The sequence below is a fragment of the Anarrhichthys ocellatus genome, unplaced genomic scaffold (assembly GCF_004355925.1).
Source record: "Anarrhichthys ocellatus isolate YVR2014 unplaced genomic scaffold, GSC_Weel_1.0 scaffold16, whole genome shotgun sequence".
In the NCBI taxonomy this organism is placed as follows: Eukaryota; Metazoa; Chordata; class Actinopteri; order Perciformes; family Anarhichadidae; genus Anarrhichthys; species Anarrhichthys ocellatus.
In genome coordinates, this window is record NW_022280046.1 from 8,987,499 (window position 1) to 9,014,643 (window position 27,145).

Here is a 27,145-nt window from a genome sequence, read left to right on the forward strand (position 1 = left end):
TGTGTGTGTGTGTGTGTGTGTGTGTGTGTGTGTGTGTGTGTGTGTGTTGGCGTGGCTCAGCGTGTGCCCTCTCTGAAAGACATGGCTGCCTCCAGCAGCTGTGGCTGTTCCCCATCAGAGATCCTGAGGATGGAGAGGATCATCCTGGACAAACTGAACTGGGATCTGCACACCGCCACCGCGCTGGACTTCCTGCACATCGTACGTCTGTCGCACCCTCACTGTGTCTGACATGATCAGAGCTTAGTGATGATTCTGATGATTATTGATGTGTGGTTGTATGAGGTGCTTCTCCATAGTCAGTGTGTTACTACAGTAGATGTAGTTTAGAGAAGCAGCACGGGAGCAAAGCGACATACTGCTGTAAACGTATTTTAGACGCCGAATAGAATCTATATCAGTTTATATGAACGCTATATTTAGAATATTTCCACCTCTTCACCTTGCCTTCACACAGTCCTTTCTGACAGGGAAGTGAAGCCTTTATCTGTGCTCTCTTTAAAGACACAGGACTCCTTTGATCTGTCCAGCCCAGTAGCCTGTTTGTATTGTTATGAATGTTAGTCACACCCGGGGGCAAAAACACAGTACTGTCTGCCTGCTGGGTAATGTTTGTTTTCTGTGCTTCATGTCCTTTAGTTTATTATACTTTAATAAGTTCCTCCATCTGATAATGTTTCAATACATTCATTCACATCAGGTGTGTTCTTACAATCTGTAGATCTTACAGCTCTATTCAATTAGAGAGAGAGAGAGAGAGAGAGAGATCCAAAGTGAGTCTCATGCGGGCGGTTGCTCTCACGTAGAACAACCTCAATAGAGTGTATTCAATATCTCGCCCACACCTATGTGGATGTGTACTGACGTAAAGTTTCTAATCTGGGTTGAAATTGTATAACTAATGGGACAAAACTTGTATTGCTTTTAAAATGTACTTGATTTTCATAACCTTACATTCTTTACCAGCCAACAGAGGTAATGCTGGTTATTTCCTCCTCTCCCATAGTTCCATGCGATGGTGTTGTCGTGCCGTTCGGGGTTTTTGGACTCCATGTTGGGACTGAACCGCTCTCAGCACCTCACACGGCGACTCTACCACTGTCTGGCCGACCACACGCTCACACAGGTTCACACACACGTACTCTTTATATTTAACACCATTGATTATCTCTGGTCAATTTAAAGCATGTTCTGTCTTTGAACATAACACAGAGGACAGGTTTTCGTACATCTGGACCTGTTACCTGCCCGAACACTGAACAAGTTTGTCCCTCATGTGTTCCTGTAGCTCAGAGGATCCATGCTGGCCTTGGCCCTCGTCACCCTGGAGCTGGAGACCTGCTGTCCTGACTGGCTGGCTCTTACCATAGACCTGCTGAGGAAGGCACAGGTACCAGACTGACTCTTTTTCATCATTACCGTCAACATGAGGTCAATCAGAAGGATCATGTGACCAAAACAAATAAGCAGCCGGAAGCTTGAGCTTCTGTGAAAGAGGAGAAAGCTCCTGTAAGTTTAATTTAGTTACTTACGGATCAACATGAGTAGATACTTTGTCTACTGTTTCCTGGTTAAGATTCCCCCCCCCCCTCTCTGTTTACCCTCACAGCAGGCAGTATGTTGTGCTGACATGTTTTGTCATATGCAGTTATCAGTATCACAGACTGCATGTAAACATGTCATATAAAACAGTTTAATAGTATTAAACACAGAGTTTTTTTGTTCCTGTAATGAGCACTACATCCTCTAGAGGACACGTCTTTCTTACCCCTCTCCTCCTCCCCCTCTCTCTCCTCCTCCTCCTCTTCCCCCTCTCTCTCCTCCTCTTCCCCCTCTCTCTCTCTTCCCTTCTTCCCTTCTTCCTCTCTCTTCTTTCTTTCTCTCTCTCTCTCTCTTTCCTCCTCTTCCCTCTCTCTTAGATCGACAGCTCCGAGTTGATTCGGAGTCGAGAGCTGGTGGCTCGTAGTCTGTCCACACTGAGGGCTTCCCTGCCTCCAAACACTGTCTACATCTACCAACCCCTTCAGAGCCGGACCACCCTGCAGCCTCCGGCTCAGGACCCCGCTCTCCCCTGCTGCACACTGGGTAAGTTTTACCCATCTTACAGCTCCCTCTAGTGTCTCCAGAGGGAGCTGTGTGAAGTCTGATATATGTCCTCACATTAGCCACAACTAGTTGCATGGTGGGTAATGTAGGCACCGGGTTTTGAGAAGGAAAAATGTCGACATCTCTGGTTCTGCTGCATCATTTGTTTATTTGAAACAAACGGCACAAAAAGTATTTCTGCATCTTTTTTCCTTCCAGGGATCATCACCTCCACCACTGAGTCTTCCAGGGACCATGCCCTCGCCACCGCCACCCCTGCCCAGCTAAAGAGCACTGCTGGTGGGGAGGAGAGGAGCCTGCAGCCCTGGATCTCCATCTCCTCCACCACCAACAAGAGCAGCATCCCAATTCTAGTCCCTCCACCCAAACACCTCTGCCCCCTTAAGGTCACACTGCGCTGCAAGGCGTCCGCCAAGCGCAAGGTACGATAACCAAACCTTGAGGAAAAACTTTGTCGACTGTTAACGTTCGTCATTATCGTGATTTGGGAGGAAAAAAACGTAACGTGATGAAACATGCAGCCCCCCCGTGTTCTGGTTCAGTTCACGCGGTCACTCATGAGTGGAGCTGGGTCTGGATAAAGGTGGAGGTCTAAACAGACCTGAAGGGAGAGCAGTACAGCTGGTTTTACTCCCTTTCTTGTTTTTATTCCTTTTATTTTATCTGTGTTCCATGACTAAAACTTTTGAAAATGAGATCTCGTTCCATTTTCCTTGTTTACGTTCATTATGATGGGGTTAGATCGTGCTGCTCGCTACTTTCACTGAGAAGAGTTAACAACACTTGGCTGGGTCATTTTTTTGAATCCAGCGTATTCTAACTAGTTTCTCAAGATTCTTTGGTTTTTCTAAGTAAAACAGAGGAAGCCTCACCGGTTCCTGCTTCTCAAATGTAAATGTTTGCTGGTTGTCTTATCGTTTGGGTAAACTACTGTCACCATTAACTGATTAGTCATGAGTTCAGGAGAGTGACTGCTAATGAAAAGCTGTAGAGCCGAGTCATAACGTAGGTCTTTCTGTGTGTTCAGGTGGAGGAGATGGAGGTGGACGACTTCTACGATTGCATCAAACGGCTCTACAACGAAGATATCACCACCACCGCCGTCCACGAGGGGGCAACACTTTCGAAGGGAGCGGTAGGAGGAGGAGGAGGTCTGGGTGTCTGCAGTGTCCTGTTGACCCGACAGGAAGGCAGCTCTACCCCCTGCCCGCCTCTGCAGCCAGTCAGTGCCTCCTAGAGACCAAACAGAAGCCTGTTAACCAAAACCACCTTCACACTGACATCCTCCGTCACTTTCAGAGGAAAGTCCTCAATCAGAGACGGGCAACTCTCTCAGCAATGGGCAACGTTGATTAAGAGAGATTTTAATGTTTCCATTTGCATTAATTAAAAAAAGCAGCTCCTGAGGAGACGTTGCCGGGTAAAATGAACCTTTACATCGCTGCTGTTGAACTGCAGTAGAACTCGTTGATCTTATAATAAACATAAAGCAGCGATAACGGATGATTTCAGAGGATAAGGTGGTTTTGGTTTCAGTGCAAATGACCCCAGCGTGACCCCGAGCTGTTCAGCTGTCCTGAGGTCAGTTCCCATCAGCCCCTGCAGCAGGAAAACAGAGCCCAAAAAAAGTTAAACATTCAAAAAATAAAAAAGTGCTGCTACTATCCTATTAATTCTATTTGTTCAAATACACTATAACAAAAGGTTAAAAAAATACATAAATAGAAAAGTTACCTTTTTTTAAAAAATAAATAAATAAAAAAAAAAACTAGAATGGATTCCCTCCCCCCCTCGTGTCTCTCTGTCCTGTTTCCAAAGGTCATCGTTCGTCAACTTATTTTTGTTGTTCACATCTTAAACTTTCATGTCATATATTTATGTTTTTCATTCCATGTCCCTCCCTGTCCTTCATCCCTCTGCATGTGTTCATAGAGTCTGATCTAAATGTGTTCTCTGTATCACGCAGCCGGATAGAAAAAAACTTTTTGTTGTTTTTCTTTTAGTGAAGTGCAATTTGATTGTCAATAAGATGCTAATATCGATATCCCTCCTATGAATCTGTTCCCCTCCCTCAGCTTGTTGTGACGGCTTGACTGAATGAACGTTTCTCAGGTTGTTTTATTGCCCCGCAAACTAAACGTCTTTGAAGCTGCCGCTTGAATCTGGCTTTAGTGCTCGTGCAGCGACACCGAGAGATGTTGATCATTTCCTAATAATGCACCCGCTCTCAGCTAAAAACCCCAAAAGTCGTTTTCTAACGAAAACATCCAGATATTCTGAACTTTGTTGTCCTCGTACCAACAGGTCCCTGGTAACAATCTGACTGCACGTGGTCTCTATTGAAGCACCAAGAGGGAATTATTGTTCATATATTCGTATGTAATAAAGCAACCTTGTTATTTAAAGCATTTGATATTAAGCTAAGAGAAACATGTGGTTGTTGAGTTGGTGTCTGAGCTTCAGGAGGATAAAGTGGACACCTTGATGTTTCAAAAAGAAAAGAAAAAAAACACGCTAAAACAATACGCTCTGTTGTTATTGAAGTTCTGTTTAATATATTTGTATTCCTGCAAAAAGCTCTTTCCTGCTGTGGGAGCTGCTGGTGGCTGCTCTGGGTCCCTGAATGCACCACGGCACCAATAAATGAAGAGATAACAGTACAGAAAACTGAGTGAGCTCTTTGTCTTCATTTTATCACACAAATACATTGAAGTTCTACAACTGAACACCAACACACTGCCGGGGGTGATGATGTGATGATGTTGCACTGTGTCTGCTGCATGTGGAAGTCCCAGCTGTTGGCTAACATGTTACAACTTTACAAGTCTAGAAGTTGTTATTCTTATGCCTTAAGTTTAAACTTTAAAGGGTCGGCCTATTTCAAATAAGAACAATATTTTAGCCGTCTATCGCTGGAGATAGTTTTGGTTTCATTTTTGCAGGCTTTGAGATTTGACAGCATAAAAATTACATAAATCTCTTTACAGAGAAATATCACTGTTGAGCCAGACCTCGCAACTTATTAATAAATCACTGTTTCCATCAATATAGAAATCTCTGCCTAATAGAACCATTTAGTAACTTAACTCGCTGCTCTGTGAGGCAGTGCCGCTGTTAAACATACGTGCCGTGTCAGCATGCTAGTTTAGTGTGTCAGCATGCTAACATTTGCCAAGTAGCACCGAACACAACTGAGGCTCATGGGAATCTTATTTGTTTTGCAGGCATTGAGTCGCTAACCAAATGGTGGACAAAATAAAATTGTGACCCGATAATGGTGCTGAATGAAATGTTCCAGGATCATTATTATTAAAATTTATCCTGAGGGACACACACGTAAAGACAATAAGTCCAATAGACTTAAAACCACAAATGTGAACCTGCTGGTGAATCATCCTCTGGGAACACTGAATGTCTGCACATGATGTAGTGCCAATCCATTTGGTGGATGTTGAGATGTTTCACAGAATAAAGGAAAACTTTGACTTCCTGGTGGCCTAAGAAGAAAGGGTCAGGGTCACCAAAGTCAGTAGGGTTCATCCTCTGGGGACCACACATTTCTGGACACAATTTCCTTGCAATCCATCTAACAATTGTTCAAATATTTCAGTCCGACCCAAAGTGGTGGCCAAAAGAATCCTGCTGATTGCTTTGTCAGCAGAATGACGGATGAATGGCCATCGATGGAACAGACTCACTGCAGCAGAGCGAGTCATCTGTTCAGCTGAAGGTCTTCTACCAGCAGACACACTCAACAGAACACAGAGAAGCACTACTCATCGCTTCACTGAAGGTTTCAGCTCCCAAATACATTTCTGGCCAGTTTCAACGTTGAAACTTCATTCAAACATCAAAATGTTCAGCTCCCCGAGGACATGATCATATATTTTAGTTTTTGTATCTTTCATACTTTCCCAAATCTCTTAACGTTTTCTGTGTTCCAGAGTTAGAGTGGTTCAGTATTCTGTTGAACAATGAACATTGTAATGGAAGAACAATGTAATAGAACGCCACAACAGAACAATGTAACAGAACGAAAAAATGTAATGAAACAACGGAACAAATACGACTACTACTACTACTACGCTATATGAAGCGACAATTGCGAAATTTTGTAGTTTCTCATGTCGTTCTCCAAAATGAGAAAAGTGGTCAGAGACCAGATCATTTAAGAATAGTCACAGATAATAAACAATCTAAGAGCCCAATATGATCAGAATCATAACACTGCCCAACAATGATGTGAACAGAGGAGTAGAGCTGAAACAAGAGGTTTAATAACCACAGACAAGTCCCTGCACACATTTTTCTCTTTTTAGAAGATGAAAAAATACATCATTGTTTTTATGGGTGACATCACTTCACACCTGAAAAAAAGTGAAATACATTTTTCTTAAAAACATTTTTAAAAAGCTTTGTTGTGTATTTTATTTTTTTTTAATCCAGTCCTTATTTTACTTGAAATGATCGAAGAAACTATATTTATTATTAGAGTATTCCTTTTTATAATTCATCCAGTTCACTTTGAAATCTGACAATATTGTTGAGATAGAACTTTCTATATATGAAATGACAGTCACATACACACACACCACATACAGACGTTAATACAACGGTTGGCTACTTCAATATACATGGGACTAAATCAGAGCACAAGTTGGACATTAGTGTGATGTTCTGGACCTTTGCAGGAGGAAATTCTCTCTAAATGGACCTTGTTGAATTTTAATTGAATACCCCTGATCTAGCATAACGAAAAATGCCATAGTATTTGTCGGAAATAGCCGTTGTATAGTATGTTGTAAAAAGTCATAGTATGGTATCTCAAAAAAACGTCACAGTATAGTATGTCAAGGCAAGTCATAGTATACAGTAGTATGTCGAAAAGTCATAAAAACATCATACTGTACTATGTAGAAATGCGATTCCATAGTATGTAATATTGATAAACATCATTGTATAGTATGTCAAAAATACAAAATATTCAAAAAAAGGTCATAGCATAGCATGATGGAGAAAGAGTGATAGTATAGTGAAGACTGTCTGTGGATTCTTCCTCAGATATTCACAAAGCCTTTACAGATCAACAGCTTTGAAAGACCGAGTACTAGCGTGACTAAATAATGTTAATTCAAGGTCCACTTACCAGCTTCATCGTGAACTTTCACTCACATCCCAAAAGTCTTCATCAGACTTCCCTGGTGTACCGAGAGATGTTTCTCAGTCCAAATATTCAGTAACATGAATATAACACTGTAGAATAATAGAAAATCTTTGCATTTGACAAGCAGACACCAGAGAATATTTGGCTTTTTGGCTTGAAAGGTTACTGAAGCGATCACTGAAGCTGCACACTCATTTCCCACAGATCAACTAATAAACCCAAGAGACCAGTTCAACAAAGAAAACCTCAGTACTGACAGACGATTCAGCTGCACAGCTAGAGAGACCAAGTCATTACATCAGTAAATAATACCGTTTGTTAAACAATGAATAAATGAAATGCATAACTTTATATTTTCTCTGTAATCTCCAATCCGTTCATAGAAAAGATGAAAAATGAAGAGAAGCTCCAGAATAATGTGAAAACCTAAAAAAAAAATAAAAACCAACCACTGCATTTAAAGATGTCAAAAATAAATAAACACCTCCAACTGTGTAACATATTTAATACTCAGTGTATAATACTGTACAAAGAACATCCAATTACAGTAAACTTCAGACCACAATCATTTACAAAGCACAACACAGCAGGTTTATCCCGGAGGCCAGTGGTAAAGGACAATACTCGTGTTTTCACGTTTTAAAAACACATCCTGATGAAGTGCAGTCTGATACAACACCATCATGTGTGATGGGCTCACACAGTTAAGCATCACTGCAGCGTATTACTACTCGCCTTCCATTCTTGTAGCTCCTCTCATTTATAATCAGCACTAATAATAACATCGCACTCACCGAGTTGAAGGAATAGTTTGTCACTTTGGGAAATGTTAGACACAGAAGAGAAGATTGACACGACTCGGTACAACAAACATGAAACCGTAGCCAGCAGACAATGAGCTTAGCACGAAGGCTGGAAACGGCTACAAAAGTAACAAACTCCACGTCTGAAGCTCACTTATCAATGTGTTCTATACTACAACGTAACTTTGTGGTTACACACAGCGCTGCATGCTGGTCTGGTGACTGTTCGTCTCACCTGGAGGTTTGTTTACAGCCCGTCTGATCATCTCTCTCCTCTTGGTCCTCCACCTGTCACACCTCTCAGTGATGTCACGGCATTCCCAAATCTCAGCTGGTGAGTACAACAGTGTTACTGATGGACAAAACTACCAAAGTAACACCCACCTTATCATAACCCAGAATTACCTTTTTTTATAATAAATCACCCTACCTATTTAAAACCCATGTGATTGAGAGCCAGCAAGATAGTGAAGCTTCACAAAAAGTAGTGCCGTACTGCAGAGCGATTTCATTGTACAGGTGTTCATGGATCTTTGTGCTCCCTGTATTCATGTCTCTGCATGTACATTTACATTTACATAGAAACAAAGTGAAACTAAAGGCTGCATGGAAGTGGATGGATGATTTGAAAACAGTTTAAAGAATACACAGTAACAAAGATCAGACGTGGGCAACGAGTGTTGAAAAGCTGCTTTCTTTGACTCTCGTGAGTGAATCACAGCTTCAGACTGAAACTGGAGCTCACGCTGCCCCGTGGCTCAGAAACGTCAACCTTCCGCTGTGTGTTTTTTCTTTGTCCTTTCACAACGATATCAGACGATCGCGTCGAAAACCGATCCGCTGGCCGATCAGCAAGTATTTGGCGAATCACCTCAAACAATGTTTTGTTTGGCACTCGTATCCGGTGAAACCGAATGCTCGGGTGCAGAAACCAGTGCTCCCCGTTGTTGCAGGTATTTGGACTGAGCTCAAGGCTTTTGGGCTGAAAGGGGTGGATCCCTTTTCTTTTTTTTACATAAATCTTTGGACAATGTGTAGGCTCAGTTAATCTACCACAAGAACAAGCATAGACCCAAACCGAGGCTGACAAAGTACCAAGAACAAAAGGTTCATATGACAGATGTGCTAAAACGTTCGGAGAAACTCGATCTTTTTAAACTCGGGACTGTGGGTTCGAGTTCAGGAAACGTGCTGAAACAGATCAGAGAGGAGAAACTTGAAAATCCACAGTGAAGTAAACACAGCTTTAAAGATCATGAGCAAATCCTGCTGATCTGGTTCCAGGTGTTCACTTTCATTGAGGTTGCAAAGTGGTAAATGGTTATGTCAATATTTAAGTCGCCTGCTGATTCTTAATGGGATGTGTTACTGTTGATCTACTGCCATATGGCACCGGCAAACTGCATGTCAATCCTGTTCCACTGTCAGATGGAACGTTTTTAAACTGAGGAGTCAGACTGGTGTCCGTGGAACCGCTGCAGCGTTTTGTGTTTGAGGAACGCGGCGATCGATGTCGACCTCTTGACCCTCGTCGTGCCCGTCATGGTCGGCGGCCTCTGTCCCGGGGAAGCGAAGGAGAGGTGATGGCGCCGCCGCCGGCGGGGCTGCTGCCGCTGCTCAAGGACAGGGACCTCTCCCCCGCCTCCCCCCTCCCCTCTGCTGGCAGGCCGCGACGGAGCTCCCAGCATCTGAAAGACATCCGGCGGCACGGTGCGGCTCAGGTACTGCCAGGGCTTCTTTCCCGCCGTGTCCCTCAGCTTCACGTCCGCGCTGAACTTGTTCACCAGTAACCGCAGTACATTGCTGTGGCCGTGGATGGCGGCGATATGGAGAGGCGTGTGGCCGCACGTTGACTTGGCGTTCATGTCGAACATCAAACCAGCCTTTTGAACTCCGTACCTGAAACCCGAGCCAGAGAAAGCAGTAAGCAGTGGCTGGTCACACAGAGTACATTCACTTACTTTACTAGAAATGTAATAGATATTCTTCAAGTGCATTTTGGTGTTCGTCAGCTTTTTACGGAACAATTAAAATACTTAGCAATAAAAACTAGAATACAAAGAACTTTTGACAGCAATTCAAGTGGTCTTGGTTCTGTTTTTAGCTAAGTGTTGTTCTGTTAATGAAATATCTGACCAGCCACTGGCTGGATTGACATGACATTAGGCACAGACAGTTGTAGTCCCCAGAGGATGAATCTGGGAGTCTTTACCTCTAGCACAACAGCAGGACAACGCAGGCGAGTCCAAAGCAGAGCGGGGATCACACTTTGAGAGCTGTACCAGTAGTGGAGCTAAACCAGTTTGTCCTAAAGCTGCCATTAACATCTACACGGTTCATCCTCTGGGGGTCTTGAATGTGATCAGGTTTAGGACAACCCCCATTTGATTTAAGATATTTCTTGAGTACAAGTGGAAATCTTGGATCTAATAGTGACGCTAGAGGAAATGGAGGTCAGAAACATCTTTAGGGATCATGCTCTGGGGGCCATGATTATCCATGCAATATGTTGTGAAATTTTGTACATATGTGCAGAAAAACATCAGAGAACCATCAGAAGCATAACAATCCATGTGACTAGTTCAGATATCACAAATAACGGCCCTCAAAGCTCTGTAATGTTCAAGTGTCGGATCTCTAAGTGAACCAGACCTTCCTGTTTTACAGAATGTGAATCGAACAGAGCTAACCGTTAGCTGCGTACCATAAGGTGTTGAGGACTCTGTGGTCGCCGTGTTTTGCAATCCAGTGCAGCACGGTGAAGCCGGAGATGAAGTCTCGCCTGTTGAGCAGAGACGAGTCCTCTCTGAACAGCGTGTAGATGTCGGGCCAGGCCCCCGCGGCCCCCTTCACCAGCCAGGCGTGCTCCCTGGGCTCCAGAGGAACCAGGGACTGATGACAGGGGGGGGGGGGGCAAACATCAACTTGATCAATGTGAGAGTCAGCCTATAGTATCCGGTAGACGATGTGAGGGAAAGACGCCACCCCCTTGTTAAACTGCCCCCCCCCCCCCCACCAATTAAGATGAATTCATGTAGGCGGTTATTGATGTAAAGAGGAGAGTCAAGAGTCACATGCACATTTAAAGAGGTTAAATCCCCAAACAGAAGAGGATGGAAATCATGCCTACATGTGTTGCCTCAGCAGAGATAACACTCACTGACTCACAGTTGGTTCCATCATTTCAAAGGGACGTTTAAAGAGAAACAGTGTGCTGTCTAGAAGTGTCACCTGCCGACTGGAGACTTCATGTTGAGCGATGGGGGAGGAGGCTGCGGCGGGAGAGCTCCTCCTCCCCGCTCTCCCTTCCATCCCCTCGCCCAGGTCGGCGAGGCTGTGGCAGCGCGGCGGCGTGGAGCAGGACGACAGCGAGGACGACGACAGGTCGTAGCGCAGGCTGAGCGACGAGGAGATCAGGTAGAGACGGTTCAGCCGGGCCGCCTCGCTTCCTCCCCCCACCCTCGCCTCCTCCTGGAGGATCTGGTCGAGGTCGGCCCCCAGGCTGCGGCACATCCGGCTCCTCAACCGGCTGCTGAGCCGCCTGGCGGCGGACGGGTGCGGCCGCAGCAGCGTCGGTGAAGAGGTGGAGCCCTCGCTCGACTCCGCCTCCTCTCGGTCGTCGTGGAGATCACCTGCCGGGGGTTTGGAGTTCAGGGTGCTTTAAAAAAGCTGGATGCTGCGACACTACATCAGAAAAGATCATTAAAAACCCAAAAATGTGTTCTGACCTGTGGAGAGGTGCCACTGCATCACGCGGTCGTCATGGAGATGGTCCAAGGAGCGGTGGAATGGTGACAAGCGAGCTGTGGCCTCCTGGTCTCCGTGGAGATGGCCTGTGGAGTGATGCCATGGTGCCGTTGTTTTACTGGTGAGATGCGGCACGGACTCCAACTTCTTCCCTTGGGCTCGGTGGATCGCTTCCAGGATTTGAGACCCGCCCCCAGTCACACCTGTTGACAGTTAAAGAGACAGATTTATTATTCTAATGTCTGTTTTCTGCTCTCAGCAGGGATCTGCCTTAGAGCCTTTCCATCTTCAGGTTGTTTACTTATTCTTTGATCAGATAGTTTTTGGAGAAAAAAGAAAAAAATGTGAATTTAGTATCGTTTAGTTCAGTTCTTGTATGGTTGCTTGTGTTTACACAACATTTAGTATTTGAGACGTTTTGGCTTCCAAACACACTTCCATGGACACTGTAGAATTTTAGCAAACATGACTCAAACTGGTGGAAATAGAAAGAGAGACTATTTTGTGCAGCGGATTAATCCACATTTGGTGCTCTGCTGAGTATTTGTGGCAGCGGGTTGGCGTATGTGGGTTTGAGTCAAAATAAACTACAGTGTGTGTGTGTGTGTGTGTGTGTGTGTGCTCCAGGTAATGAAGGAACATGTCACCAAGTGACCCAGTGTGGTTTACTGATGTAGTTTTGGACAACAATGGAGCTCTATGGAACAGATATATCATGATACTGGTTAGTAAAATAATTTCGCAATCGGTTTCGGTCTTTTTAAAGAGATTTGCTGACAATGTAGAACATCACCAGACTCATCCTTTAAGGTTAAAGTACAGAGTGCTGCCGTACCTGCTCTGGCCTGTGGGTCTTCATAGCTGCTGTTCCCCCCCGGTCCTCTGGGGGAGCCAGACTGCGGCCGCTCGCTGCTGGACAGGCCTGCGTCCGACGAGGGGTAGAAGGTGCTGCTGTGGCTAGATGAGAGCCACTCCTCCCCCTGGCTGTGATTCGGCCCCTGCCTGGTCTCCAGCTGGACACCTCCGGGATGAGAGTACCGGCGGTCTGCGTGGACGTCGCCGTGAGGCACCGCCGACTGGATGTGGCGCTCTGCCTCTAAAGGCAGGCTGCATCTGGTGGACTCCCATGGAACTGACCCGGGTTCTAGTCCTCTCTGCAAGCTCCAGCCTGGCCCACCAGGGGGCATCGTTTCCGAATCCTGGACGAAAATCTTCGGGATCTGCCTTTCTGATGAAGAGGAGGAGACGACAGAGGGAGGAGCATGCGGATCTACGATGCACGGAGAGGAGGCGGAGATGGCCGACCCCATGTCTCCGAGAGGATTGCTCGGGGGGCACGCTCCTCCTGCTGAACCCCGCCTCAGCTGGAGCTCCTTATCCTCCTCGTCTTCATCGTCATCATCATCATAAGAGACGGCAGATTTGTAGCTCGGCCTGTGCCTGAAGCGACGTGGGGCATCCTGCGGCTGAAGACCGACGTGATGAAGAGGAGGCCCCTGATGAAGTCCTCCCTCAGGCTGCGGACAGGCCTCCCTCCCTCTGAGGGCTCCGGGGACCGGGACCTGCTGTCTGGTTTCTTCATGACTTCTGACTGCTGCGACTACAGGTGTGATCACAGGAGGCGGGCCAAAACCCACCCTGAGCTGTCCCACTTGAGTGCACTGATCTGGTGCAGGGGGCTCAGACGGACTGGGGGTCTCAGGTTTCTCTAAGATCTGACTGACCACCTGAGCCGATCCTGCTGGTCTACCAGGAAGTCCAGGTGTACTGATTACCTGTCGCTGGTTCAGGTTCAAATTTGTTGCCACATTTTTGTTGTTGTTGTTGAGTAGGATCCCAGCCGAGGGTAGGATTGTTTTCCCGGCTGTAACTCCCAGCGGGGCGGGTGTCGTCACCTCCCTCACCCGCGGTTTCTGCAGAGGTTCCGCTGCGCTCCCGGCGGGGCTCGGTACGGCGTTCTCCGGGGAGGGCTCGGCGTTCTTCCCGGCGGGAAGTCGACTCGGACGCGGCTCGGAAGATCCCCGTTCGCCGCCGCCGCCGGGGACGTGTCCTTTGAACTTCTTCCTGAGAAAGACGTAAGAGACGCCGTCGACCTGTCTGACGACGGCGACGGAGTTGACGAACTTTTTGAAGAGCTCCCGGTTGCGGTTCCGGTCCGCATGGTCCCTGATGAAGTTTCTGAAGTGCAGAATCAGATCCGAGTTCTTCACCGAGCCTCCTTGGCTCTGGAGGAAGTGCAGCAGCGTGTCCTGAGTGAAATCTGTGGCCATTCTGGCGTTTACGTGACTTCACGCGCCTACCGTCTCTCTCTTCCGCTCTGCTGGTCTCAAAGGTCGGCCAGTGGTTTCTGTCAGGGGGAGCGAAGCTCCGCCCTCCTCAGGTATTTATCCCCACACTACCTGCGGCATTCCTGCAGGTTACCCGGATGTTTAAATGGCGCTATCTGTAGAACGTACAATTGTGCCGCTCCTGTGATATTGTGAGACAGGAACTAAATGTACCTGCAACACCTGTCCAATAATGGCATATGCAGGCTATGATCAATGTGAATACAATATTTTTACAATTATAATAAGAATAAAAAAGTATTGAATCGCTTCACAGACACCTGCAAATGTTGTTGTGAGTGTAAAACATGTATAAGTATATAAGTATTAAAAGACACAAACATTCATGAACAGTACTTTATATTTCAGCTGGCAGATCAAATCAAAGTAGCTGATTCAAATATTTGATTTAGTTATTTTTAAAAATATTCTTGCTTCATATTGTTTGATAAAGTCTTAGCAAGTTTACTTGTAAATGTTTCCCAAGACTGCAATATTGGAAATGATCCTTATAGACATACTGGATAGATATTCTTGTTTTAACAAGAAGAATAGGGAGAGTGGACACCCAGATTAAAGGAGGTTTATAAACTGATTCAAAAAAACATTATATGAAAACAAAGAAATAGATGTTTATGTCAAAATGCAACTCTAACCAACAATCCTTTTTTTCAGCCAGACAGCAGGCGGACAGACAAACGTACAGCTTACTGAAGAAGTTCACTAAAGTCTGCAGCCATTTGAACCTCAGACCACCGAGAGCCACATGACCCCATCATCTCTATTCATTTATAGGTTAACTGTAAATGTTCACCCTCAAAGATAAAAATCACCCTAAACATCACATCTCAGGTCCATGTATTTTTTTGTATTCTGGAAGAGAATTGGTCCAACATATTGTCGATGCAGCTACAATGTGTTTTGTTCAGTGTGCAAACACTCTATTGTGTGTGCGTGCGTGTGCGTGTGCGTGTGAGTGTGCGTGTGTGTGTGTGTGTGTGTGTGTGTGTGTGTGTACACTGACCTGCATTCAAACTCTTATTTTAGTAAAAGTATTAGCATCAAAATAGATTTACCAAAAGTAAAAGTACTTATTATGCAAGCAGAATGGCCCATTTTACAATCATATACATATTATTATGGCTGGATTATAATGAATAAGTACTTATATACTCAAGTACAGTCAAAGTACCTCAAAGATATGACGGTTTCTTTCTAGAGTCTCTATTTTACACAGAACAATCCTACAGGAGACGTCCATCACAGAAAAGACAGACGGACGTCTTCACCCACGGCCACGCGGTCCGACTCTCCTGAGGAGAAATGTTTCAGTTTTTCACTCGTGGTCAAAACCAACCTCACGAGAATATTACACATGATTTGTATTTAACAATCCCTGCAGCTACATTAAGATTAATTTAAGTAATATTTTCTATGAGCAATAAAAAATAAATAAATGTAATCCATCTTCTTCCATGTTTCGTGTTTCATCTGAACGCCGAGTTTGGAAATCTTTTACAATATGATACAAATAATTGATTTAGAGTGTTTTGTTATCTGACAATGCTTTTTTTGCTATAATTGTCACTTCACACTGCACAGAGGGAGCAGATGAAACCAGCTGTAAACACAACACTGGTGTATTAGCACCATTTCATTTGATATGTTGACCGTGATGAATCAGAGTCCAACATGTCCGTCATCTTCTCCTCATCTCTGTCTGCCGTTTACTGATGAGCAGGTGGTGTGCAGTTGGTCATTTGAGCTTTTTCCACTGAAAACAGAATGCAGCCAGAAACATGGCTATGAGAGCAGTGAGAGTGAAGCAGAACAGTAAAGGTGCAGGTCCAGAAAATCCAAACCGTGAGCAGAAAGACACTTTAAACTCACCACGAGCGACCGCTTTCACATGACAGAATGCCATTTGAGACATTATCAATATTAGAATATTGATTATAGCTTCTTTGCTATAGTTCAGACTACGCACAATATCCAACACTTGCATGTTTAATCCCATGAATGGAGTCATAGTAGATATATTAATCAAATTCTGTTTGTGTGTGTGCAACACAACTTGAAGGAGACACGAAGTTAATTTACAAAATACATTTATTTTTGCAAAAAACAATGGAGCTGTTTCCTATTTAATTGTCCCTCTTTCAGAAAGCGAACATTGAATTTCATTCAAGGATAAAATGTCTTGAGATATTGTGTTGTGCCTCTGAGTGACAACAACGAACCATAATGGACTGCATGACGTGGGTTATGGATGAGGACATGAAGTGCACTGTGTGCTGTCGTGTTCAGAGAGTATGGCACACGGAGAATATTCAAAAGGTGCTCTAGAGACTAAAACAGTGAAAAGAAATGTGTACTGTCGGTGTAGAATGAAACGGGTCAGTACTTAAACTACGTATAAACCCTCTGTGTATCTTAGATTCCACACACTGATGCTGCTGTTAAACAATAAATATTGATGCTCCCCGGATTAACTGAACAGAAGGGAAGCCAAATGGCACCTGCTACATAGCATAAACTGGCTCCAGTGTGTACCTGATCATCACTGGCAGACGGAGGAGTGGGACAACGTGTTCTGAGAAAAACTACGGGAGCCCAGAGAGGACAGTGTTCTCACAATTGAAGGTAGACAATGCAAAGCAATCTGACTTCAAAACAACTTGAACATAATTATTGTGATGAGCGATAGAACATTATCCTTTGCATACATACATCACCTGGTCTCAGTACAAATTTGCAACATTTATGATTTTGGGTTCACCAGCAAAACTATTTCTTAGTTATTTCTAACTTTTCAGGACCACAGTAAAAAATATGTTCTGATTCCAGCAATTAATAATCCACTAAGTGGAAAGTTTAATAAGATTAAAGGGGCAATCAACTCATTTTACACCTAAAGATTAGCTTACTCATCATGAGTCTGTGGAAACCGGTGCATAATATCTACTGTGGAGAAGAAGGAGGAGAAGCCTGGGAATATAACCATGTCAATGATGTCATCAGGGTCATCACTGATTGGCTTTGAAATGTAGAACAGAAAGCCTGTGTCATGAAACTTTCCGCCTCCGCTGCTTCGATTTGAATCAATGTTATTCTAAAGCCCCCCCCCCAGCTTTATGGAAGTGCAGTACAATGACTTCCTCAGAAGACTAAAGAACCAACCACTGTTTTATCTGACAGAGGAGGACGAATGAAATCAAATTAAAATGTGATCAGAAAAAGGTGTGAGGCAGCTTGTTACTGGGAAGCTGTATGTTTATTGGAACCTGGAAAACTTGATCTGAATCCCAAACTGTGTGGGGCGTTTAACCATAATGACATAACTAGTCAGTTTAATGAACCCAGTGATTGACAGCACGTTCATCAGCAACGTCAACGATTGCTTAGTTGTCTTCATTTTCTTTCTGTGTTTCATGTCATAATAAATTAAATATCTGTTGGTACAGTATATCGGGGTGTTTGCTATTCACTTTTTTGGAGGTAATATCTGCCTGCTAACCCAAAACTAACTGAGAGATTATTCGTAGGTGAAGGTAATGGTTGCGGTTGTAAAATAAACTTGAAATAAAGGGAAAAAAGAATAATTGATTTTTGGAACAAACAAAACCTCAAATTCAAAATCAAAACCAAGTTGATGTCTGCAAACGATTCATCCTGTGACAAAAATCTTTGGAATCTAAACTTCTCCATTGTTTTTTTGACATCCCATGACAAGTAGAGCTATGTTGATCATTCAGTGTAAATTCTGCAGCAAACAGAAGTCAAGCTGCTACAGTAAAAACAAAAGTGCTACGAGCTGCAGACAGACAGTAGTGACAGTAGTAGTGTTACAGTATCATGTGACTTCTTCAGGATCCATCGCTCACATTCTGAGAGTTTTGATTATTTTTGTAGTCGTAAATTAGAAACGGCGTCCCTGCAATTTTGGTGTTGATTTATTACGTTTTTAACATGTGTGAAAGCTGAGCTGGTCTAGTGAAAATCTCTAAAGAGTTTGACAAGATAATATCTTATTCGAAAGAGGACGTAGTATTTTGTCTTTGGGAGGTTTAATACACCTGCTCCCTTCGTCTTGTCATGAGAAATAAAGAGTTTCTGGAAGAACGTCTGAATGTTAGAGGTTCCTGAAGGCACCGTCGGGGTTGCTAAAGGACAACTCCAGAGTGATCGGGAAAAGAAAAATCTATCCTTTGACTTTTAATTGGACCTGCTGTCTAACCTGTCTGCACCAGGATTGTGCTCAGTATTATTAAACTCGTCCGGAGCTGAGAACATCGAGGACCTCTGGCTTTCCAATCTATCTGGAAAATGGAGCAAAAATTAAAGCTGAAATTTACATTTACAGCTTTAAATCGCCGCTTTTGTCTTTACTGAGAGGGATATTTAGATATTGAGAGCAAACAGAAATTAAGTATAAGGTGGAAAACTGCAGAAAAGTATCCATAACACTGGAATTGTCTTTTTGTAGTATTCGACGATGAACTTACGACCTGAAAACCACCGATGGCCCTTAAAAATCACCATTCAGAGCAGAAGGTCATTAGAAATGTTGGCAGCAGTCGGTTTAGTCCACTAAGCACAGGTTCAAATGAGGTGTAACGTGCAGTACACGTGTGAATACAATGAGGCACATTATGTGAAGTCTGCATAGTTGTTTCAGTGTGAACGGAGCCAGTTTCAGGCTCCTCCTCCACGTAAAGCTCCTTCAGTTTAGAGCATCACTCGAGCTTTTAGGGAGCCAATTGTCTTGTCTTTCCCGTCCTTCGCTGCCACTCGCAATCGCAACCTGTCCGTGACATCACATTGACGTCACAGTGGTGGACTTGACAAAGTGGGCGGGGCCTGGAATCACAGAGGGCGGAAGAAGCGAAGGGCTCTGGGCGGGGCTTGATGAGGAGAACGGACAGCCTCTCGACCAACCGCGGGCCTCCGCCAGCTCCTGTGGCAGGCTCTCGGCCAGACGCGCTAGCTGCTCCTCCCCCTGCCGTATGAAGTCGTCGATGCGCCGCTGGCGGATCAACAGGGAGGGTTTAGTGCTGACGAAGCGCCGGTAGTCCAGGAGCTGCGGCTCGGCAAGGTAGCTGGACAGGATGGTGTGGACCACGCGCTGTCGCCGGTCCAGGTTCTCCTTCAGCTCCCGGGCGTCTTCGGTTTGTCCGAGGAGCAGAGAACGTTTGTGAAGGAGGGACTCCTGAGCGGGAGGAGAAGACAAAATGCGTGTCAGCTTCAAAACAATCTTGTTTATCACTTCACTGATACTTTAAGCTGTGCATGTCAACATCTAAATGGAGCACAAACGGAAAATTCAAACATCGCAGTGTGGATCTAAATTTCTGAATGGAAGTCACCGTGGTCCACTTACTGGATGGATTTGCACTAAACAGGCGTTTCTACTGTGGACATTTTGACATGCACAGTTGGAAAAGTAGTGAACATAGTCGATGTGACATCATTGGTTTTGTTTGGTTTTTTTGGCCATCGCCATCTTGGATATTTGCAATCAGTGAATGGAAGTGACCATATTTGGACTGTAGAGGAGTGACATAGAGACTCATATACCTGTCAATCACAAGGTAGCCCCGCCCTAAAGCATACCCTGTTTTTGACTTTAAATGGACCATCATTTACTAATTGTGTGACAATCATAGACTGTATATAAGAAGAGGACGTAGTCATCAGGACGTCACCCATTGATTTGTGATCTGCTGTTTTTGAAGCCTCGAGTTCGGCATTTTGACCGTCGCCATCTTGTTTTTTGCAACCAGTGAATGGAAATGACCATATTTGGACTGCGGAGGAATGACATATATGTCTCTGGTAGCTGTAGCGACTTGTCAATCAGAAGTTAGACACACCCTAAAGCATACTCTGCTTTATGGTCTGTTTGACTCTAAATGGACTCATGTTTACAATGTTTACTGAGGTAATAAATCAAGAGAGAAGTAGAGTCATTTTCTCATAGACTTCTATACAATCAGACTTCTTTTTGCAATCAGAGGAGTCACGGAAGTTTGAGGCACTTCCGCATTGGCTTCATTTTTCAGAATGTGAGGTTGCCACCTGGCACAGGTAAATGAATGATGGTTAAATTCCAATTAGCTGCTTCAGTTTCAGGGTCCTGATGCTGTGCATGTTGGCTCAATATGTGCTGGGAAAAATGCACAGACATGTTCCTCAGTGGATGAACCCCAATGACGAAATTCCTGAGCTGAGTGCCGACAGCAGGATAACATGTCAACAAACTTAATCTTAACATGTTACACTAAGATGACTAATGTTAGTATGTAACCACATACACATGGAAAGATGCTAAAAGGAACATGTTGATTGTTAGCATGTTGACATAGAAAGAATGAATTGATCATGTCAGTTTGAGAGTGACACAGATAAATAAAGAGTTAACATTACAGAGACAGTAAGACTCATCTCATCTTGTCATTGATTTAACATTGTTCTATCTGTGTCGTCCTCCATGTTACATGAGTATCTAGCTAAACCTCTAAAATGCTCTTGGAGCTCCAAATAATAACATGGGAGTCATATACGTGACTAAACCAAGACCTCTATATTTAGTGAACCCTTATTGGGACTTTGTGGTGAGTATTTATAATACCTAGAATATTTCATATTTTACAGACATGGCAGATTTGCATGGGGTCACAGGGGACCTTAAACCCAGCTACAGCTGGATGGGCAGGTAAACAGGCCCATGGGTAACAGGGAAACCTGTCTCACCCTCTCGCCTGCTGTGTCCTCCTGCGTCAGCTCCCCTCTCTCCAGAGCCAGCAGGGATCTGTCGATCCTCGACAGCCGGCTGCAGAGCGACAGCAGCAGGTTCACGATCCTCTCCAGGTCTCCTGCAAACACAAGCAGGTCAACGTCTCAGTTTCTGTCTATGCTGCAGCAACATCATCCAAAGCCCCATGGGAGCCATGGCCTCTAAGTACGAATGAATGTCGTACCGATGAACACGCTGTACTTGTCCCTCTCGTTGGTCTTCAGGCGTTCCTGCAGCAGTGTTTCGATGCTGGCCCCCAGCGCCTGGTGACATCGCTGCTCCTCGCACAGCGCCTCCTTCTCCTGCCGCAGAGCCGCCACGCTGCGCCTCAGAGCCTCACACAGCTCCACCTGGCAAACAGGGTGAGAAGGGAGATTTTTTTAAGGTTTACGTTACAACTAAATTATTATTATTATGAATAATATAATAATAATAATAATAATGATCGAAAGACTTTAATAAGGAATCCCTTTTTTACCTTCCTGGTGCTGAGGTCTTTCTCTTCCTCATGCAGATCCGTCGCTGTGCTCTGACCAGGATCACAGACGCCATCTTGGATCCTTGGAAGGGAACAACATGATTTAAAACCCTACAGATTTCTGATGGCATTTCCTCACGATCTGTCATTCTTGTGTTTCAGAAGAAGGGTGAGATAACTGGCACAATGAAAACAGAAAAAAGTAAATTACAGTGAGAAACACAAACAAATTCACAGAAAAGGAGCAACAGAATCCAAGCAAAAGGGAGAAAAAGAAATGCTCAAAATGTAATGAAATGACTACGATAGAAATAAGGTATGTTGCTGTTTTATCCTGTCATTTCATGTGTGACACATTGACAGTGTTTTACGCGATTTTCTGTTAAATATTGTTTAGAGTTTGACTACTTTCATACAATGAGTTCACAGGTTCAGTAAGTACATCCTGTTATACCAACTCTGGCAGCTAGATGTCAGCATTGTTTAGCTGTTTAGCCTGCAGGAAGCCATATCTCCACCTGTCACACTGATATGTATCGGGTCAGTATGGAATTGAGAGAAAGAACAAACAGTCATACGCTATTGTAAGACATCTGTCCTCTGTACAGAGACGTCAGCCTTTTTTAATCACGTAGACGTTTAAAGCCTTTAACCAGTGGGCCTTACATTACATTACAGTCAGTCATTTTAGCAGATGCTTTTTTTATCACCACTAAGACCAGTGCTGTTTTTTATGAATCCACAGTTCTACTCTGATTCATTCGTCACTGTGGTTGGACAATCTCTCCCCACTCTTCTGTTGAGAAACATCGATCAGGTTTGTCTGGTCTCTCCTGTCCTGGCCGACAACGCCAACACAGTCTAACCTCAACACTCAGTCAACAGGAAATCATATTTTGACATGATCACTCTAGACTGGTTCCAGACTGCCAGCACTTCAAACACATCAGGTGGTCTGTTCATTGACGACTGTTCCCTTGGTTGGTTAAGAATGGGGACATCACCTTCCTTCAGCCAACGTTAAACTTAACGTATCACCTATGTGATTGGTGGCTAAATATATTTTGCTTTGTCATCTCCATGTCTGATTATATTTTCTGAACCAAAAGCATAATGTGATTGATTTTAGTTTCTGGAAATACACTGAGCGTGACACTCGTCTTCAGACAACAGTAACAAAAGAAAACATTTGTTCCAACTGCATCCAACTCGCACATGGAGGCAACAATACAAAAAGCCGTACTGCAGAATGTGTTTAACCAAGGTCAAGGGTCAAAGCAAAAACAACCGACTGGACGGCACCATATATAACAGAGAAATGATGCCACTAAATTGATGATTGCACGCCTTTGTGACATTCCTTCTCTGAACATCATGTTCACCAACACACCAAAACACATTCAAGATGTTGCTGACTTCAAAGGCCACAATGTGCAGGGACAGCAGAGGTTTGTGATGTTTCTTCTCTGTGTCAGCAGCAGATAGGAGAAGGAGACTGTCAGCAAACACAACAAGAATGACAAATGTTGGTTTACAGGAAGTCTTTTTCCCCAACCATTTATCTTATCCTTCGGTCACTTTCTGCAATTTTGGACACACTCAACATGAAGGTCTTTATCCTTGTGTTACATAAAACACTTCAGGAAATCCAGTTTGATCCTCCTACAGCGTTCAGTCTGTGATGTGCATTCTCTTGTTGTAATTCATCATCTGTAAATCCACTATCCTGCATTCCCCTGTTGTTTTTACTAATTAGGGGAAGGGAATGACTGCAGTAGTAATTTTCAGAGATTTTGAGTGAAGTTGGGAAATTCGTCTTTACGTCCACATCACAAACAAACCAGCACTGTTAAAACCAGGAGCGCAAAGAGTATTTCATTGAAAATAACTCCTTATTTGACGTCAATGTTTGCAGGGAAATAAATTAGAATATATATACAAAAGAGGAGTGTTTTGTTTATTCTAAATCTCAGTATCTTAGCATATTTAAAATATCACTGAAAATGTTTAAGAATATTCAGAGATGAAACATGACAGAATTACCTGTAATCAAATCGGCTACTGCCCCTATGTTGCCATGGTGGTTGTCCAACCAATCTGCTGTTCGGAAAGATCTCCTCCATAAGCTCGACAGTGGATTTACTCCCCCAGGTTTCCAGTAGGGGCACCAGAGAACTGTCCTGCAACAGCTGGATACAATGAAAAAGGAAGAATCAAAGTATGTTTGACAACAAAGTAGGAGTCAGATCTGGTTACAACAACAAAGGTATAGTTGAAATTGGGTTAAACGACAAAGGTAGAGTCAGAACCAGGTACAACGACAAAGGTACTGTTAAGACTATGTACAATGACAAAGGTAGTGTTAAGACTAGCTACAATGACAAAGTCAGAGTCAATACTAGGTACAGTGACAAAGCTGGGAGTCAGGACTAGGTACAACGACAAAGGTACTGTTAAGACTATGTACAACGACAAAGGTAGAGTCAAGACTAGGTACAGTGACAAATGTAGAATCAGAACTAGGTACAACAAAATTAAAGTAAGAACAAAGTGTGATGAAAGAGTCAGAATTAGAACAAAAAAGTCAGAAGTTGGAACAACAACTAAGACATAGTGTAAACTCTGTACAAAGACAAAAATAGTCTCAGAAGAAAGTACCAAGGCAAAGGAAGCGTAATAACTAAGTACACTGATCAAGGTAGAGTCAGAACTAGGCACAACGACAAATGTATAATTAGAACTAGGTACAGCAACCTTTTTTCAAATCAACGACTGACACAAGGTACCCACCAGCTGCCGAGCCAGTGCCTCCACTCGTAACTCTTCAGATGTCTTTTCCCTCTTGGGTAGGGGCTGGTACTCAAGACCTAGGGTGTCATCGGTTGTGGTAGATGTGGTGATGGAGGCTATGGTGGAGAGCTGTGACTTCATGGAAGGAAGGAGGACGGGCACAGGCGAAGGATAGACATAGGAGGAAGGAGACATTGGAGGGGAGTGGAGGGATGACTTCCTGTTGGGAATGGTGGAGGTGTTTGACACCTCCATGCTAGGACTGAATACAGCAAAGAGAACAGAGAAATGGAAAAAGAGAAAGAGCCAGTAGAAAAATCAGAAAAGGTCCAAAATGTTAATATTCCAATTTTAAAAATGAAAAAGGTGTAAAACAAACCTTCCCACAGCAGCTTCCTGCTCCATTTCAAGGGGAGGAGGAGGAGGAGAAGGAGGAGGAGGGAAGTCCTCCAATATGTTTGTCTCTTTGATTGGCGGAGGAGTTGACGGAGGATTATGGAGGAAGACCTCGTCATAGTCCTCCTGCGATATTCCTATGGAGGATTCTAGCGGGTGCTGCTGGTCAATGAAACTCGACTCGGAGATCCGAAGAGACGACAGGTGCTGGGGAATGGATGGATGGGAGGATGGGGGAGGAGACGATGCGATGCACCTGCTGTCCTTCCTGTTTGGTGGGGATGCACGCTGAAAATGTGCTGGCGTCGCTGGCAAAACCTGTTTGTCGTTTTCCGCAGAATACCCTCCTATCATCTCTAAACTGAAGGCTCTCCCTCGATACGTGTCCTTTGCGGTGTCTTCTAATATGCTGCCGTCACTCAAACTGTGCCTTGTCTGTCTGTCCGTCACCAGAGTTTCATTGTGGCCAGAAATGTTGGTGTTATCACCATCACCTGTGCCGGGTTGCGGGGTGCCTGGGAAGGTGATGGCATCCAGGTTGGCCTGGCTCAGCCTCTCGGTAGCATGCCACCCAGCGCTGCCTCTGTCCTGGGTCCCAGGTGGGGAGAGGGGGCAGGGCAGGCCAACAGAGGCCGCCAAGGTGGAAGTGCTGTGGGTCCGCGGGCGCTCGCTGTTCCTCTGTCTCTCCCTACGAGTGACAGGTGTGTGGGAGGGGCCTGGGTCTAGGATCAGAACACAAGGAAGGGTCAGAGAGGAGTTAAAGAACCAAAGTAGGATTCCATGGGTCCCAGAAAATGTAAACTAGGCCAAGTGACCTGAGACCAATCCCAGATAATGACAGTGTGATGCCACACTAAACATCAAACTGTATTTCCTTTGTGTATGGCCTAATGCGATTATTAAACAATTGTGTTGTAAATCTACTCCGTTTTTCACTTTGGAACTGTTAAATAATACCAAACATGACGATAGATCAAATGAAAAAGCCAGATAAGGAAAACAATCTTGGCTGAAGTGAACTTGTCTGCACATGCTTTCCTTTCAACGAAGAGGAGACCACAACAATTTTTAAATTTTGCTCACCTTGTGAAGGTCCTGCAGGCTGGACAGTGTTCCGACTGTTTTGGGAGTATTGAGGACAGAAGAGGCCACCTGATAGCTCGACTTCTGCAGGTCTGAGAGACAGACAGTTGAAGAAAGGATTAAAGAAAGGAAGGAACACGTCAGACAGACATAAATTATGGCTGTGTCAGAGAGAAGTACATTTAATTGAATTAGTACTACTTAAATTATGACAAGTTTAGACAAAAACAGCAACATCTAACAATATTATAAAATCCAAAACAATAATGCCACAGAGAAAGATATTTGAGGAAAACTAATAATGCCAATAGTATTGCTTTTAATCTTTGTGGATTATGGAGGAGGAGGCAATTCTGGGAAAAGATGATCCTTTAGATTTTGACACAAGCAAGACTTTACACTGCCTGCATAGAAGGGGGAAAAAATTAAAAACTGATGGATGATTTGGACAATTAACAACAAAAATATAAAGTACATGTAATTTGTAGTTAAAACACTGTTTAATGGGCCTTCCTATATGTTCTGTTTTAGATTGTACATATACTTGTTTTACAGTCTCAGATCGTTCAGAGATCTAATGATTGTTACAGGTCAGTGCTCAGGAACCAGTAGTGGTGCATTCATGTTCCTGGTTATAATTTCAGACACCAGAGAGATCTGCGTAAACATGCACACAGAATTCCTGAAGCGACATCTGACCTTCACGTTTTGAGAGCAAACAGTTTTGAGAGTTTTAAGTGAATAAATCCCCGTGGACCGGAGTCGGTATTTTGTTTGTTTTTCTGTCTCTGTGCCAGTGACTTCTCTCTGCTTCCTGAAATTCCTCAGTTCCTCCCTTCTTTGACTCCTCTTCTTCGCTCCTCAACCTCACTCCTGCCTTTCTCTCCTCCTCCCACTGAACTCTTTCATTCCTCTGAACGCCTTCTCTCCTTCTTTCTTTAATAACATCTGAACCCCTGACTCCTTTGCCTCCTTTCTTACCTTCCTCCCTCCTCTCCTCTTCCTATCTTCTTCCCTTTCATACCAAAAGATCCCTCCTTCCTCCTTCTGTTGCAAAGCTGCCTGGAATTCAATTTCAGACTTTCTCTCTCTTCACCCAATCCTTACGTTCCCTCTGTGATCCCATATTTTCGTTCCCTCTCCCATGTATTTCTCCTTCTTTAACTTCCTGCCTCATTTCCTTTCCTCTTCTCCTCCCTTCCTCTCCCTACACTCCCTCTTCTCACCTCCTCCCCTTCCATATTTTTACCATTTCAGTCCGTCTTCTTCCCTACTCCACCTCCCGTCATCTATCCTTCCCTAAATTCCATCCTTCCCCTTCTCTTTTACCTCCTCCTGTTCATCCCCTTCTTTCCATCTCATTCCTTGTTCTCTTTCCTTACTTACTTACTCTCTCTCTCTCTGAGGTGCCAGCAGCAGGGCACATGGACTCATAAGGCCACATTTGGTTTAAAA

At 44.1% G+C, this 27,145-nt stretch overlaps 3 protein-coding genes across 6 annotated transcripts in view; 1 reads left to right on the plus strand and 2 right to left on the minus strand.

Annotated features, from left to right (window-relative positions):
* The window catches only part of ccni (cyclin I), an 8,279-nt gene extending 3,506 nt beyond the window's left edge, over positions 1 to 4,773 (plus strand). The window contains exons 4-9 of the mRNA XM_031855939.1: positions 61 to 201; positions 1,007 to 1,126; positions 1,289 to 1,390; positions 1,920 to 2,085; positions 2,305 to 2,528; positions 3,134 to 4,773. Coding sequence (XP_031711799.1) covers positions 61 to 201; positions 1,007 to 1,126; positions 1,289 to 1,390; positions 1,920 to 2,085; positions 2,305 to 2,528; positions 3,134 to 3,343 — 963 coding nt within the window. The 3' untranslated portion in view covers positions 3,344 to 4,773. The remainder of the gene's footprint in view (positions 1 to 60; positions 202 to 1,006; positions 1,127 to 1,288; positions 1,391 to 1,919; positions 2,086 to 2,304; positions 2,529 to 3,133) is intronic.
* Positions 4,774 to 6,615: 1,842 nt separating this feature from the next.
* sowahb (sosondowah ankyrin repeat domain family member B) lies at positions 6,616 to 14,164 on the minus strand. The gene is made up of 5 exons (XM_031855443.1): positions 12,656 to 14,164; positions 11,802 to 12,023; positions 11,305 to 11,705; positions 10,778 to 10,965; positions 6,616 to 9,972 (listed from the first exon to the last, which is right to left on the minus strand). Exons 1-5 carry the CDS (start codon positions 14,088 to 14,090, stop codon positions 9,513 to 9,515), a joined length of 2,706 nt encoding a protein of 901 aa, XP_031711303.1. The 5' UTR covers positions 14,091 to 14,164; the 3' UTR covers positions 6,616 to 9,512.
* Positions 14,165 to 16,419: 2,255 nt separating this feature from the next.
* shroom3 (shroom family member 3) overlaps positions 16,420 to 27,145 on the minus strand; it is a 69,537-nt gene continuing 58,811 nt past the window's right edge. For all 4 annotated transcript variants that reach the window (XM_031855439.1, XM_031855438.1, XM_031855437.1 and 1 more), the window contains 8 exons: positions 25,691 to 25,782; positions 24,591 to 25,329; positions 24,212 to 24,473; positions 23,465 to 23,610; positions 21,422 to 21,503; positions 21,128 to 21,293; positions 20,901 to 21,022; positions 16,420 to 19,356 (listed from right to left, as the gene is read on the minus strand). In XM_031855439.1, coding sequence (XP_031711299.1) covers positions 18,964 to 19,356; positions 20,901 to 21,022; positions 21,128 to 21,293; positions 21,422 to 21,503; positions 23,465 to 23,610; positions 24,212 to 24,473; positions 24,591 to 25,329; positions 25,691 to 25,782 — 2,002 coding nt within the window. In that variant the 3' untranslated portion in view covers positions 16,420 to 18,963. The remainder of the gene's footprint in view (positions 19,357 to 20,900; positions 21,023 to 21,127; positions 21,294 to 21,421; positions 21,504 to 23,464; positions 23,611 to 24,211; positions 24,474 to 24,590; positions 25,330 to 25,690; positions 25,783 to 27,145) is intronic.

What these genes read in the sequence shown, in the direction of transcription:
- sowahb (XM_031855443.1), bottom strand. Translation starts at nt 14,090, where the DNA reads ATGGCCACAGATTTCACTCAGGACACGCTGCTGCACTTCCTCCAGAGC. An exon ending in GCAGTGGCACCTCTCCACAG is followed by an intron (nt 11,706 to 11,801) that starts GTCAGAACACAT and finishes AACCCCCGGCAG; the next exon opens with GTGATCTCCACGACGACCGA. An exon ending in AGAGTCCTCAACACCTTATG is followed by an intron (nt 9,973 to 10,777) that starts GTACGCAGCTAA and finishes CTCGGGTTTCAG; the next exon opens with GTACGGAGTTCAAAAGGCTG.